This window comes from Oncorhynchus keta, chromosome 24 (genome assembly GCF_023373465.1).
Source record: "Oncorhynchus keta strain PuntledgeMale-10-30-2019 chromosome 24, Oket_V2, whole genome shotgun sequence".
Lineage (NCBI taxonomy): Eukaryota > Metazoa > Chordata > Actinopteri > Salmoniformes > Salmonidae > Oncorhynchus > Oncorhynchus keta.
Window position 1 is genome coordinate 24,406,238 of NC_068444.1, and position 16,571 is coordinate 24,422,808.

Below are 16,571 nucleotides of genomic sequence, written 5' to 3' on the forward strand. Positions count from 1 at the left end.
GGCGATTCCCTGATCCACCTCTACGCAGACGATACATTCTGTATACCTCTGGCCCTTCCTTGGACACTGTGCTAACTAACCTCCAAACAAGCTTCAATGCCATACAACACTCCTTCCGTGGCCTCCAACTGCTCTTAAACGCTAGTAAAACCAAATGCATGCATTTCAACCGTTTGCTGCCCGCACCCGCCCGCCTGACTAGTATCACCACCCTGGACGGTTCCGACCTAGAATATGTGGACAACTATAAATACCTAGGTGTCTGGCAAGACTGTGAACTCTCCTTCCAGCCTCATATTAAACATCTCCAATCCAAAATCGAATCTAGAATCGGCTTTCTATTTCACAACAAAGCCTCCTTCACTCACGCCACCAAACTTACCCTAGTAAAACTGACTATCCTACCGATCCTCGACTTCGGCCATGTCATCTACAAAACAGCTTCCAATACTCTACTCAGCAAACTGGATGCAAAACTGGATGCAGTCTGTCACAGTGCCATCCATTTTGTTACCAAATCACCTTACACCACCCACCACTGCGACAACACCCACCCGTAGCACACGTTCCAGCAGGTATATCTCACTGATCATCCCCAAAGCCAACACCTCATTTGGCAACCTTTCCTTCCAGTTCTCTGCTGCCAGTGACTGGAACGAATTGCAAAAATCACTGAAGTTGGAGACTTTTATTTCCCTCACCAACTTTAAACATCAACTATCTGAGCAGCTAACTGATCGCTGCAGCTGTACATGGTCCATCTGTAAATAGCCCATCCAATCTACCTACCTCATCCCCATACCGATTTTATTTTATTTACTTTTCTGCTCCTTTATCACTCCAGTGTTAATCTGCTAAATTGTAACTATTCACTCCTATGGCCTATGTATTGCCTACCTCCTCATGCCTTTTGCACACACTGTAAATATACTTTTTCTGTCTACTGTGTCATTGACTTATTTATTGTGTTATTGGCTTGTTTATTATTTACTCCATGTGTAACTCTGTGTTGTTGTCTGTGTCACCCTGCTTTGCTTTATCTTAGCCAGGTCACAGTTGCAAATGAGAACTTGTTCTCAACTAGCCTACCTGATTAAATAAAGGTGAAATAAAACAATACATTAAAAATAAAGGAAAGACGTCAGAGTATACATTGCCCACTTTACATTTTAATATTCATTAGAAGTTTAACTTGTTTGTACCAAAGGAACTCAACTCAAGTGTTTCCCCTACGATTGATTTCAATTGGAATTATTAAAGAGGCCCATGTTGAAAAACAATCTTGGAGAAACACTGTCTTGGCCTGAATGTAATGGAATGCTGTATCAGGAGAAGATGATCACAGAGTCAGAGGACATGTTCCAGTTGTTCCTTAGCAACAAGCCTTCATTGCTATAGGCTACTCTGCTGCTCTGTTTTTGCAGTTATACTCGGGTTGCCATTCATGTCATTCATTTCCTAAAATCCTAAAATGTTTTGTATATTGGCATACGATGCCATAGGGAGCTGCTGTGTATATTTATTGCCTATAAACACATTCTAGATGTTTTCACAGTGACGACATAAATTGTAATGGCACTGATGAGGATTGAGCTGTCCGTGAAAAGGCATGTTTACGCCTACTCTATGTCAGCTGTCACTATGCATGTGCATTAGGCCTTACAACACGCCATGCACAAAAGCCACGTGTCAGCGGTGAACATCCCAAAGTATTTGCGAATTTGTTCCACTAGACATCATATGCTGGCACTGAGGAATCAGAAAAGACAGCTGGCTGCGCAGGGATATCTGCTCTATTTGATTCGAGGTAACTGCCATCGTTGTGATCATGTCTGCCAGCCAAGCGGACCATCACACTCAGTAATTCCAGAGGCAGCTACCATGAGGCAGCTGAAGTGTTTTAGTGTTAAGCTGCTGTCTGTCTTTATCAGATGCTTTGATGACTGTGCTCCCTCTTTCATAGTGAACTAGTCTCTGCTAACTATAGACAGCGCTGATGGAGTAGGCCTCCTTCCCTTTACTCCCTCCCACACACTCCCTTGCTGGATGGCAGGTAGCCTAGCGGTTAAGAATGTTGGGCCAGTAACTGAAAGGTCGCTGGTTTGAATCTCTGAGCCAACTAGGTTAAACTATTGTTGTGCGTTTGTCCAAGGCACTTAAACCGAATTGGTCCTGTAAGTTGCCAGGGTTGTGCGTGGGTAAAATCACTGGGGAAGAAAAGCTGGGGAAAAAAGCCATATTACAACCTATGTGTTGTGATAATAACCTGTCGGTTCATTTGCGACCATGATAGCTAGGCCTAAGGCAGAGACAATATGGAGACAGTGGCAGAATAAATTCAACCACACCTTTTGTTTCATCACAAAACCTGAGAGCAACGTCTGTCTGGTAGAGTCCACAAAGTTTATTGCATGTTACAAACACTTACATGACCTACCGCATGGTCAAGCAAGTTTAAGGTTTCGGACATTTTGGGGCGACTAAACAACTATTGATTTAGAACCACAGAGTTACCGCAAGTCACAAAGAAAACAGGAGCTGCCTCCACTATTGCAGCACCATTTCAACTTCAACATTTCAACATCATCAAATCACCTATACTTAGTATTTTACAGTGACAACTAAAAGATACCAAAAACAATGTAGTCCAATCAACGTAAGCTAAATATGATGTGGCTGTCCATGGTTTTGATTTCTCTCTCTCTGTGTGTGTGTGTGTGTGCAAGTAGAAAAAACATGTTGACTCACCCTACTTGTAGAGAAACGCCAATGCCATCCTCCTCTCTTTCCTGTCGATGAAACGGTCTATGACTTTGTCATACAGTACACACTTGTATTTTTTATTGTCTTAGGCTACCTGGCTAAAGTGCTTGCTCGCTAGCCTAACTTCCTTTTTATGGGCAACATTAGCAAGTTAACATTAGCCTTCTACATCTAGAAACATAATGAACTTCCATCCTCTCAGGCCGTGTGCACAATGTATTAATTTATGGTTGGATCAGAATCGCTGTTATAATTTTTGGCCAGTACAGAGAATGAAGTAAAACCAGTCCAAATCCATATATCCATCCATGGCTAATTTAGGAAAGGGCCAATTTTAGCTAGCTAGCTAGCTAGCTAGCCAGTGGACAACACAACGAGATGCAACAATTCAAGTTGTTTCTGTCAATGACTTATTGCTCTCGATGTGATGTGATTGGAGAGAAGCAAAATCCAAACTAGCCTCCCTTAACACTTTTTTTGGGGGGGATGCGCCAGGATCATTCACAGTTGAGCTCACTCAATTTAGCTCAACGCTGATTTGATATTTTAGCATTTTTTTATCAAGGAAGGCCAAATGCTCGCTGGCTTTCTTACCTTGCATTCAAAGCTACGGGCGGTAACAATGTCATACTCTTTTTGGCCTTCACGTTCCTTAGACATCACTCGGATGCTTTCTCCAGTGAGATACATTCAGCCTCTTGCGACATTCAGCCTCTTGCGAATTGAAGGAAAACTATGAAATGCAGAGAGACTAAAGATAAATCATTTCATATGGTATTTTCTTGCTAAATGATTTGGGCATCCATGAATACACTCCACTGTAAGTCGCAATTGGATAAGTGTGTTGACTGAAATGTAAATGTGACTAGTTTCAGGAAAATAGCTGTATGTCACACGTCACTACTTCACAGTAGCGCTATTTGAGCATAAACTTTTTTTTAAATCAGAACTGTTTTTTGGGGGCAGAAAGTCCTTCTGGAACATGTGAACTTTCATGGGCCTTAATAACAAACTTGTTTGCCATCTTTAAATACAAATACAATTGTTAAATTACAAGTCTAGTTGGTTTAGCCATGGAGAAAAGTTAGGCAATCTTCCCGCTAGCCATGATTGGCTGAGATAATGAGTGGGCTGGGCATGCCGAGAGATGAGTTTGGATTGGTCCGCCATGTAGCAAGCTTCTGTCAATAATATGAGGTGGTCAGTTTGTGTAGGTAATCCTTTCTAATGCAGTTTTAAAAATATATATATCACATAGTAGATAAGTGTTGCTCTCCACTTAATGGAGGACCGAGTTTTGAAATCAGTTAAATGAATTAGAGTATGATAGCTAAGGAGATGGAGAATATTCTGGTATTTGATTGCAAATATGTAGACGGAGCCACAGTGTCCAATGTGGAAGACACATTTCAGTTGAATACATTCAGTTGGACTGACTAGGTATCCCACTTTCCCTTTCCCAGTTTGCGCTCCGAGAGCGAAACTCTCTGAATTTAGGAACGGCTAATCTGACAACGCTTGAGTCTATGAACGCCCAGAGCACATTCTGACACTCCAGATTAAATTTACAAACACACCCTTGGTATAAACCAGCCTTTAATCTTGAAATCATTGGTTGTTTAGTACATAGCCTCACTTGCGAATCCTTAAAAAGATGGGTGGGGTTAAAGCTTAGAAGGGTGCGAACGATGCTGAATGGGTGTAGACAAAGAAGAGCTCTCCAACAGGTACCAGAACATTCATGAACCATTTTCTCAAGAGTGAGATTTCAAGTTTATCAACTTTCAAAGCAGAATTACTTTCCTATTGTTCCTCAACTGTAGTGTATCATAGACAATTTTCTACCTTAATTTTGCTGCATAAGATTGAATCGAGCCGGTCAGTCACAAATGGTGGAAGACTTCTTGTCCTATACAAATTACAAGGCCCAAGTGACGTGTAAGACTCACTATGGGCAAAGTTAATGGGAAAAGGTTGTTGTGGTGGCGTCATGTCGATTTTTTTTTTTTTTCCTCTAAAAAAATGATACATATGGGGCTCCCGGGTGGCGCAATGGTTAAGGGCACTGTACTGCAGCGCCAGCTGTGCCGTCAGAGACTGTGTTCGCGCCCAGGCTCTGTCATAACCGGCCACGACCGGGAGGTCCGTGGGGCGACGCACAATTGGCCTAGTGTCGTCCGGGTTAGGGAGGGCTTGGCCGGTAGGGATGTTCTTGTCTCATCATGCACCAGCGACTCCTGTGGCGGGCCGGGCGCAGTGCGTGCTAACCAACGTTGCCAGGTGCACGGTGTTTCCTCCAACACATTGGTGCGGCTGGCTTCCGGGTTGGATGCGCGCTGTGTTAAGAAGCAGTGCGGCTTGGTTGGGTTGTGTATCAGAGGACAGCGCGGGATTGCCTTCCCTCCAAAGGGTGTTGCTACAATAATGATCTCCGTTACTTTCAACCTTCATCTCTCCCGTACGGGAGTTACCACAAAATTGGGGAGAAAAAAATAAATGAATAAAAATGATAGACGATGGCTATTCAGTTCTAAGGGCCTGACTCACCCGTAATCACTAAACCCAAATCACAGCACAAATGTTTTCCAGAGGGGAAAAGAATCCATTTTTAGATGGCTTGCCACTTCCATCCTATCTCTCTGTGCTGCACCAGAGCACAATAATTGATTTAACCCACAATAATCACTCTCCACCTTAAAGAGTATAAAGCCAGACTAAAGAATTCCGGGAGATGATTAATCTGTGGTATCTCTGATTATGAGGACAATTTCCTTAATGAGGAAAAACCTGCTAAATGCATTCAACTTAAGAGAAAGACTTTTGATTCTTCAACAATATTTGCTCTACTTATAATTGGCTTGTTGTCTAAACCCAGGAACAAATATCTGACTTGAAAAAGGTTACTAATACTAATTTAAAGGGATTCTGTTTGAGGGCTATTTACAATCTGCGCTTATCCTGTGTAAATAATGCAAAACGTATATTTCTTGTGTGAGTGACAGGATGAGCGTAGTAGCATATAGCATGTGATATGAAGAGGAACTCGAACCATTGCTGTCACTGTAGCCCATTACTGAACGTGCTTCTGAACTTCTCTTCTGTTTCCATCCAATTTGACATTTGCTTAAACAGCCGACTAATCAGCCTGCTAACAAGCTTTAGTAAACTTTTGGAAAATATTGTATTTCACCAGATACAATACTATTTCACAGTAAACAAATTATAATTTGGCTTTTAGGGAAGGGCACTCAACATGTATGGCACTTAGACAAATGACTGAATATAGATGGTTGTAGCTCCCTCCAGTAACCACGAGCACAACCGTTACTTGATTTTAACTTGCGGGTTTATTCTGTAGTTTTAGTCAGAATTATCACCTTCTGTGAGAACTATAAAGTAAATGAAAATACAGTTAAGCACACTCTTACAACCTTATCTTACGAGTGACTTATTAGCTTGGTATAACTCTGAAGTGCTTACATACATAAACAGTTTAGCCGGAGCTGTAACGGTATCAGATTAAACACATGAATAAAGGAAAAATACCTCATTGGTTGCTTATTACAGAAGGGAGAAAATCAAACTTCACACTTATTATTCCTGGCATGAATTCACACTTCATCCTTAATTATTAAAACGTTACCATCCTAACATACACACTTCAACCTTTACGAACTACACCCGATGACATGAAAACTTAGCTAACACAGCGCGGGATTGCCTTCCCTCCAAAGGGTGTTGCTACAATAATGATCTCCGTTACAACAGTTATTAGCTACGTAGTTCCTCTTGTCTTATCATTTTGAACACGTAAACAATTCAAACAAAAAAACAACAACATAGATTTACAGGTTAACTGTCAGTTACACTGGTGCGGATGTCTCATATCAAATCACATGTATTTATATAGCCCTTCGTACATCAACTGATATCTCAGTACATCAACTGATATCTCAAAGTGCTGTACAGAAATCCAGCCTAAAACCCCAAACAGCAAGCAATGCAGGTGTAGAAGCACGGTGGCTAGGAAAAACTCCCTAGAATGGCCAAAACCTAGGAAGAAACCTAGAGAGGAATCAGGCTATGAGGGGTGTCCAGCCCTCTTCTGGCTGTGCCGGGTGGAGATTATAACAGAACATGGCCAAGATGTTCAAATGTTCATAAATGACCAGCATGGTCAAATAATAATAATCACAGTAGTTGTCGAGGGTGCAAAAGGTCAGCACCTCAGGAGTAAATGTCAGTTAGCTTTTCATAGCCGATCATTGAGAGTATCTCTACCACTCCTGCTGTCTGTAGAGAGTTGAAAACAGCAGGTCTGGGACAGGTAGCACGTCCGGTGAAGAAGTCCCGAGATATAGCTTGCCTAATGCAGAATACCTCATGATAAGTTGTAGACCACACTATCTAACAAGAAAGTTCTCATCTATATTATTTGTTGCCGTCTATCAACCAACTATATAAGACCATAAGCAAACAAGAAAATGCTCATTCAGATGCGCTGCACCTAGTAGCCGGGGACTTTAATGCAGGTAAACTTAAAACCGTTTGACCTCATTTCTACCAGCATGTCACATGTACAACCAGATGTAAAATAACTCTAGACCACCTTTACTCCACACACAGAGATGCATACAAAGTTCTCCCTTGCCCTCCATTTGGCAAATCTGACTATAATAAACACCTCCCTCTGCAAATTGGATCCTGGATTTCCTGACAGGCCACCCCCAGGTGGTAAGGCCCCTGTAATCATTACCATTTACCATGGGGCCCCTGTAATCCCTGTTCACCCACAACAGCATGGCCAAGCACGACTCCAACAACATCATTAAGTTTGCTGACGACAGTGGTAGGCCTGATCATCGATAACGATGAGACAGCCTATAGGGAGGAGGTCAGAGACCTGGCAGTGTGGTGCCAGGACAACAACCTCTCCCTCAATGTGAGCAAGACAAAGGAGCTGATTGTGGACTATAGGAAAATGAGGGCTGGACAGGCCCCCATTAACTTTGACAGGGCTGAAGTGGAGGGGGTTGAGAGATTCAAGTTCCTTGGTGTCCATATCACCAATGAACTATTATGGTCCAAACACATCAAGACATTAAGAGGCCACGACAATGCCTTTCCCCCCTCAGGAGACTGAAAATATTTTACATGGGTCCCCAGATCCTCAAAAACATCTAAAGCTGCACCATCGAGATCATCCTTACCGGTTGCATCACCGCCTGATATGGCAACTGCTCGGCATCTGACCGTAAGGCGCTACTGAGGGTAATGCGTATGGCCCAGTACATCACTGTGGCAAAGCTCCCTGACATCCAGGACCTATCTACTAGGCGGTGTCAGAGGAAGGCCCAAAAAATTGTCAAAGACTCCAGTCACCCAAGTCATAGACTGTTCTCTCTGCTACCGCACGGCAAGCGGTACCGGAGCGTCAAGTCTCGGACCAAAAGGCTCCTTAACAGCTTCTACCTCCAAGCTAACAATTAATTAATCAAGTGGCCACCCCACCCGTACTATTTACATTGACCCCCCCCAAAACAATGATCTGGTAAATATTTTCTTAACTCTATTTCTGTAACGTTCGTCGTCCTGTCTCTGATTGAGATCCAGGCCAAACGCAAAACACAACATAGAAAAACGAACAGACAACCCACCCCAACTCACGCCCTGACCAACCTAAAACAAAGACATAACAAAAGAACTAAGGTCAGAACATGACAATTTCTTGAACTGTATTGTTTGTTAAGGGCTTGTAAGTAAGCACTTCACGGTAATACCTGTTGTATCCAGTGCATATGACAAATACAATTAGATTTTATTTTATTGGCTGAACTACATTGATAATAAGATGCTTGTTGAAGCTGTTAGACTTCAGTGCAGCTTTTGACATTATCAATCATAATCTGCTGCTGGTAAAATGTGTGTGTTTTGGCTTTACATCCCCTGCTATATCATTGATTGAATTACCTGTCTAACAGAACAGAGGGTGTTCTTTAATGGAAGCATCTCCAACATAATCCAGGTAGAGACGGGTATTCCCCAGTGTAGTTATCTAGGCCCTTTACTTTTTTCAATCACTAATGACCTGCCACTGGCACCGAGTAAAGCCTGTGTGTCTATGGACACTGATGACTCAACATTATACACATGAACTACCACAGCAAGTGAAATCACTGCAACACTTATCAAAGAGCTGCAGACAGCTTTAGAATTGGTGGCAAGTAATAAGATGCACTGAACAAGTAATAAGATACACTGAACAAGTAATAAGATACCAAATACACTGAACAAAAATATAAATGCAACATGTTATGTTTCATGAGCTGAAATAAAAGATCCCAGAAATGTTCCATACTCACAAAAAGCTTATTTTTCTCAAATGTTTAGCACAAATTTGATTACATCCCTGTTAGTGAGCATTTCTCCTTTGCCAAGATGATCCATCCATCTGAGAAGCTGATTAAACAGCTTGCATGTTGTGCTGGGGATAATAAAAGGCTACTCTATAATTTGCGGTTTTGTCACACAACGCAATACCACAGATGTCTCAAGGAGCGTGCAATTGGCATGCTGACTGCAGGAATGTCCACCAGAGCTGTGGCCAGAGAATTTAATATTCATTTCTCTTCCATAAGCCTTCTCCAACATCGTTTTGGAGAATTTGGCAGTTCGTCCAACCGACCTTACAACTGCAGACCACGTGTATGGTGTCAAAGTGTGAGAGCCGTTTGCTGATGTCTTCGCTGTGAACAGTGCCCCATGGTGTCGGTGGTGTTAGGCCGGCATAAGCTACGGACAACAAACACAATTGCATTTTATCAATGGCAATTTTAATGCATAGAAATACTGTGACGAGATCCAGAGGCCCATTTTTTTAAAGGTATCTGTGAACAACAAATGCATATCTGTATTCCCAGTCATGTGTGCGTTTATATTTTTGCTCAGTATATTTAAAAAACTAAAAGCATTGTATTTGGAGGAAACCTGCTGAACATGTGTATGTGACCAATAAAATTTTATTTGATTTTAAACCCTAAATCCTCAACTAAATCTTGTAATGAATAATGTGGAAATTGAGCAAGTTGAAGAGACTAAACTACTTGGAGTAACCCTGGATGTTATGGTCGAAACATATTGATACAACAGTAGCTGAGATTGGATAATAAAGCTCTACTCTTCTTTCTTGACATTGATATCAACAAAAAAACTCCTACGGGCACGAGTTTTGTCGCACCTGGACTACTGCCCAGGCATATGGTCAAGTGCCACAAAGAGGGATATAGGCTAATTACAGTTGTCCCAGAACAGAGCAGCACAACTGGCCCTTAAATATATATGGAGAGCTAACATCAATAGCATGCATGTACTCTCTCCTGGCTCAATGTAGAGGATAGATTGGCTGAATCACTACTTGTCTTTGTGAGAGGTATTGACATGTTGAAAGCACTGAGCTGTCTATTCAAACGACTAGAACACAGCTCAGACACCCATGCATACTCCACAAGACATGCCACAAGGGGTCTCTTCACAGTCCCCAATTCCAGAACAGACTCTGATAAACAAACAGTACTACACAGAGCCATGATTACATGGAACTCTATTCCACATCAAGAAACTCATGCATGCAGTAAAATCTGATTTAAAAACAGATAAAACTACACCTTATGGAACAAAGATGACTGTCACAAGACACACACAGACACACGCTAGCACATGGACTCTACACAAGGTGGAAAAATCTGCCGTTCTTGCCTCAATATCAACTGCTCCGCGGGCACTGATAACGTGGACGTCGATTAAGGCAGCCCCCTGCAACTCTGATTCAGAGGGTTTGGGTTAAATGCAGGAGACACATTTTGGTTGAGTGCAACTGACTAGGTATCCTCCTTTCCCTTTCACATTGTAATATTGTTGTATGGTGGTATTATATATTTTATATTGTAGATATGTAGTGGCGTAATAAAGTTATATGGTGTACTGTTTTTTTTTTTTGTGATGTAAGTGCCTCAATATGTTTATACCCCAGGAATACTAGCTGCTGCCCTATATTATTTCCCCTTATATTGGGAGCCATCTTTTCAGTTTATCTCACTGGAACTGTTAGGAAATCATAATTTTTTGTCTGGGAGACTCAAGCTTCACACAGAAGACAGACATGATCAACAATTAACCCCAGCTGTGTTTTATGGTCTTGTTATAGACAGCCATTTTATGTTCCAGAATGTGCAATACAAAACATCCATCAGACACCGACTGTGCATTAGCAGACAATGTTATGCTTAAAGGTCAAGGCATCCAGTTCCGTGTTTACATCCACGGCTTATGTACAATGCATGACTCCATGCTCAAACTGCAAACAAAGCTGACAAAAAAGGAGTTATCTTTTAAAGTAAAATAGTTTGATTTATTTTGGCATACATGCCCCAGCTATCTCAATCTTCAGCCAGGATTCAATCCACGTGCAATGCAGGATCGACAAGGCAATTTCCCTGACGTTCTCGGAGATTGCATTCACTGTAAACCCTGCTGATGTCAGCTCAAGTGTAAATTACCTTTTATGTGTAATTTTAACTGACTTGTCCAGAAAGACCAATGCAGATCCAAATGCGACTTCTGCAGTAGAGAGAGAGAGAGAAATGGTATTCTTTATGCTGCCTTTCTTTGCTTTTCACGAGAGTGGTGCGTGTAGCTTATTTTTGTGTTTGGCCAGTCATAAGTCATCAAAACAGCAATAGGCTACAGTCATAGAGCCTCCATTTAAAAAAAAAACTTTATTTAACTAGGCAAGTCAGTTAATAACAAATTCTTATTTTCAATGACAGCCTAGGAACAGTGGGTTAACTGCCTGTTCAGGGGCAGAACGACAGATTTGTACCATGTCAGCTCAGGGGTTTGAACTTGCAACCTTGCAGTTACTAGTCCAACACTCTTAACCACTAGGCTACCCTGCCACCCCAAAAAGTTAGGAGATATCTACTCAATGGAAGATTAAATGAAAATGATGTAATTAAAAGTTAAAGGAGAATAATCTACAACGACCAAGAGCCAACAGGTAGGCTGCTACTTTATATTCTGAATTTAGTTGTAGTTTGTAACTGTGTAATGCGAGAAAGTGTGTGCAGCCTCAATTAGCCTAGTTAGCTAGCTAGTTATCTTTTTTTTATATATATTTTTTTAACTTTTTCTCTCCCTAATTTCATGGTGTCGAATTGGTAGTTACAGTCTTGTCCCATCGCTGTAACTCCCGTATGGACTCGGGAGAGGCGAAGGAGGAGAGCCGTGCGCCCTCCTAAACACAACCTAGCCAAGCCGCACTGCTTCTTGCCACAATGCCGCTTAACCCGCAAGCCAGCCATACCAATGTGTTAGAGGAAACACCGTAACCTGGCGACCATTTCAGCGTGCATTGCGTCGTCTGCCACAGGAGTTGCTAGTGCGCAATGGGACAAGAACATCCCTGCCAGCCAAACCCTTCCCTAACCTGGACAATGCTGGGCCAATTGTGCGCCGCTCCATGGGTCTCCTGGTCGCGGCCCGGCTGCGACAGAGCTTGGACTCGAACCAGGATCTCTAGTGGCACAGCCATAGACCACTGCACCACTCGGGAGGCCCTTAGCTAGCTATCTTGACTACCTTTGCCCGGGTTGATGCAGTCAAGACAGGTACTAAGTAATCATATTGGATGATAAGTAACCTAGCTACAGTATGGCAGCTATTAGTCTACTATAGTGGGAGTCAGCTTGCTTGGTTGCTGTCTCTCATCTCTCCCTCCCTCCTCCTCCCTGTTCCTGTGTAACTCGCTCACACTCACAGTAGCCTAGTCACACAGCACGGCCCCTGCTAGAGCATCACTTCTCTCTTATCTCCTCTCCCTCGCACTGTATCAGCTCTGGTTAATAAAGTAGCTTACAAAATGACGTTTTTGCTGCTTCCCTCACTCGGCTCATGTCTGGATCCGGCCAGATCTAGACGGAACTGGTCTAGTTGACCTCGGGTCCATTTGGGACGGGTCTCTATATTTAAAAAATATATTGATGCATATCGGGTCCGGATGGTAAAGCCCGATGTCCATTTCGGGAACGGATCCAACTTTTTGGACCCGTGAAAGCCTCTAGTACGTTAGTGCATTCGTGCGTTAGTCAAATGCGATATTTCAGACAGAACTGGATCGATTTTGACTAAATGTGGGTAAATGATTCGTCTTGCATTAGAGATCTGGCATTTATCAAATTACACTGATTGGCCAAATGGTGGCGCTATAACAAGAGATTGAAAATGCTTACTTTGAAAGGTCATGCTCCTTACCCCATTTGATTTAAAGTCATGAAATCTGGTACATAGGTCCTTCTCCTCATAAGGAACACATTTGCCTCAGGGACCCATAGGGTGGCCATGATGCATTTTTTTAAAAAACACTTAGTGCTACTCTTCTGGCACCGAATTACCAATCTGCACAAAACATGATATGTGGCATCTATGCACAAAGGTCTCAACACAATTTTTTTCCCAGACTAGTATCTTAAACAACATGGCCTCTATGGATCAATAAACAATCCGTGGGCGTGGTCTGGTACATAAATGGATATAAATCAGTCAAGGATATCGGTATTGTAACAACATTTGGTATACATGTTATAAACACTGTCAAGATTCATCATATGCAAGAAAACTAATATCGATATAGCAGGCACATGTTTATCTTGATCTGTTTGACTGTTTGGTGAAATTTTGGAAAGCCTAATTATCAAATGTCATTTAGAATATTTTACTCTGGAAGGTTGATAAATGGAATCTTGGCCCGGTTTCCCAAAAGCATCTTAAGGCTAAATTCATCGTTAGAACCTGCGTAGGAGTATCATTAAATCTCGGAGCTGTTTCCCAAAACCATCTTTGCTAACGTTGCGCTTGAAAACGCTCAGAAGATCTCCACTAAATATAAAAGGACATGGTTTATCTGTCTCTCTGTGACTGCCGGAAACTTCTGAATAAAGTTGACTACACATACAAAGGTGTAATGTCTTTGCACAATTGATACAAACAATCATCGTATAAAAAAACGAGATGACTGCAAATATAAATACAGTAGGCTATAGGCATTTAATGTTAAATTGAGTTCTATTTTGCTACTTGTAGGCTACTGTCTGTAATTTGTGTCAATATATTTCATGATTTATTCTTATTTAAATTGCATTGTGCGCAATGGTGTGCCAAATCGGCGATCTAGTGCATTTCTATCAGGTAAGCAGTAAAATAAGATGACTTGATATTTTCAGCAGTAGGTGGTAACATCTCTATAGGAGTTGATCCGTCGTCAGTGTTGTGAAATAATTATAATGTTAAGGTAAGATTTGAATGGAGAAAGCTGATCCGAGAGCAGCACTCCCTTTCCTATCAGTATCGATACATGCTCCAACGACGCACTTAGTGACCGCTCTCTCTCAGGCCACTTGTTTTGGAAAACGCATGTTACATCTTCTGCCGTTGTAGGAAAGATGCATTAAGTGGAACACTTGTAAGCGTAAGTTCCATCACTTCGGGAAACTGGGCCCAGGTTAGTTATAATGGGGGTTGGAGTGAAAACCTACAGGAGGGTAGCTCTCCAGGAACAGGGTTGAAGAGTTCTGATGTAAAGTATACATTATTTGGGAATTTGAACTTGCCATTTCTTGGTTGAGAGTGCATCAATGTTTCTTCAGTGCCACCAGGCTCATACTAATTGCTTGGAACATACTGTATATTAACACACTGAAAAAAATATGGGTTTGGTTAGGGTCCACTACAGTGTTGTTACCTGGGGGTACAAAAACGTCAAAGTTACACTTCACAGGTACACATATGAACTCCATGGTACAGATTGGTACCTTGTAGGTATAATGGGACATTTTTCTGCCTAATATTTTGAATATAAGGCACGATCATCACTCCGGTTTGAAATATAGGTGGGGGCAATGTACTGGTGGGGCTCATTAGCATAGTTGGGGACTTGGTCAAATATGTGTGTATTTGTGGAAGTGTTTGACGGTTATGCCGATAAAAGTAGAGCGTCTCCTTTAACGTTGACTGTTCTGCAAACTTTGTAAGATAATGTGTCAGTAATGAGGTGCGCTGTGAAGAGGTTATTGTGTATTTGCCAGTAACTTAATAGCAACATGTGAATTTGTCAGATCACAACTGATTTCACATGTGGAACTATCACGTGGCTTTTCTCTCAGGGAAAGAATGTTTCAACAGAGCGCTAAATGACGTTTCCATGATAATCTGTTTATTTAACATTATTAGAGTACTTTAACAGACATGTACAACTGTTGTATTACATTTGAGTCCTTTAGCAGATGCTCTAATCCAGAGCAATTTAACAGTAGTGAGTGCATACATTTTCATACTGTTTATAGCACTGGTACCCCGTGGGAATCGAACCCACAACCCTGGTGTTGCACATATAGAGTCTCAGAATCTGTCTAGCTACTTGTGTACATTTTTATTATCTCCCATGACATGCAATGCAATAGTATCATCCTAAGTAACTTTCCGTAAAGAGAAATTGGATTGTAGTTCATTGACAGTTTTGTTTGTGTGTCAATACACCATCCATCTGTAGGTTTGTAATATCAATTCCTTATAAATCCATTGCAATATTTTGTAATCCTCTTCTGGTAGGCATGACTTGACTGAGTAACTGAGACACAGCGGTAAGACGTTGCCATGAACGGCAGAGTGAACCAAAGATATTTCTGAGTCTACTTTTAAATGGTTTTCCGATAGACGAGTTGCTGTCCAGATTATTTGTTTTCTGATAAGCACACCCTAATTTGGTCTCTTAATTTTTATTTTTGTATGTTGTCTTTCCAGATACACTAAAATGAAGACCGCCACAAATATCTACATCTTCAACCTGGCCTTGGCTGATGCACTAGCCACCAGTACGCTGCCCTTCCAGAGTGTCAACTTCCTGATGGGGACCTGGCCGTTTGGAGACGTGCTGTGCAAGATAGTGATATCCATCGACTACTACAACATGTTCACCAGTATCTTCACCTTGACTACAATGAGTATTGACCGTTACATTGCAGTGTGCCACCCCGTCAAGGCCTTAGACTTCCGCACGCCCCGTAACGCGAAGATTGTCAACGTGTGCAACTGGATCCTGTCCTCTGCCATCGGTCTACCTGTCATGTTCACCGCCTTAACTACTGTAACCGATAACGGCAAGTACGACAGTACGTTTCCCCCTGCTGTTTTTCTTTTATCCTCAGTTATAGATATCCTATCCGTAATGTTTGTGAGCATACCACAGCAGCGAGAGTAACAATTATGTTTGATAGTTATTTCCGTGAAGTGAACGGAAAGCCAACGGAATTTAAGCACTTTGCTGTTCTATGCATGGTCTGGGTCTGTCATAGAGAGAAATCGAGTGCAACGTTAGCTATGAAGCATGTTTTTATTATCATATTATCATATCATAAGTATGTTTTTATTATCAATAAGAACACTTTCAGATCCTTTATTTAGGTTTACATGTGACACAAACTCATTAAATTGTTTTGCAAGCATTCATCCCTAATTGGCCTTAATGTAGGCCTCCAAATCTAGTCATCAATATTATGCTTTAAATATGGTATACAGGGCCATAGACTAGCAGCTACCACCATGTATAATCTTCAGAAAGTTTGTGCATAATTGTAGTAGTAGTAGTAGTGGGATAGAAACTTGTCACCAACATTGGTGATGCTTGATTCCTGAATTAGGTTTTCAAAGTGCCTGTCAAAATCTTCTTAGCTCTTGTTATTGGTTAGATGAGAATAGAT

At 41.7% G+C, this 16,571-nt stretch overlaps 1 protein-coding gene across 2 annotated transcripts in view; it reads left to right on the plus strand.

Annotated features, from left to right (window-relative positions):
* The window catches only part of oprm1 (opioid receptor, mu 1), a 28,943-nt gene that overhangs the window by 8,618 nt on the left and 3,754 nt on the right, over positions 1–16,571 (plus strand). The window contains exon 2 of one of the 2 annotated variants that reach the window (XM_035800796.2): positions 15,616–15,983. In XM_035800796.2, coding sequence (XP_035656689.1) covers positions 15,616–15,983 — 368 coding nt within the window. The remainder of the gene's footprint in view (positions 1–15,615; positions 15,984–16,571) is intronic. The other variant, XM_035800797.2, reaches the window with a different exon arrangement.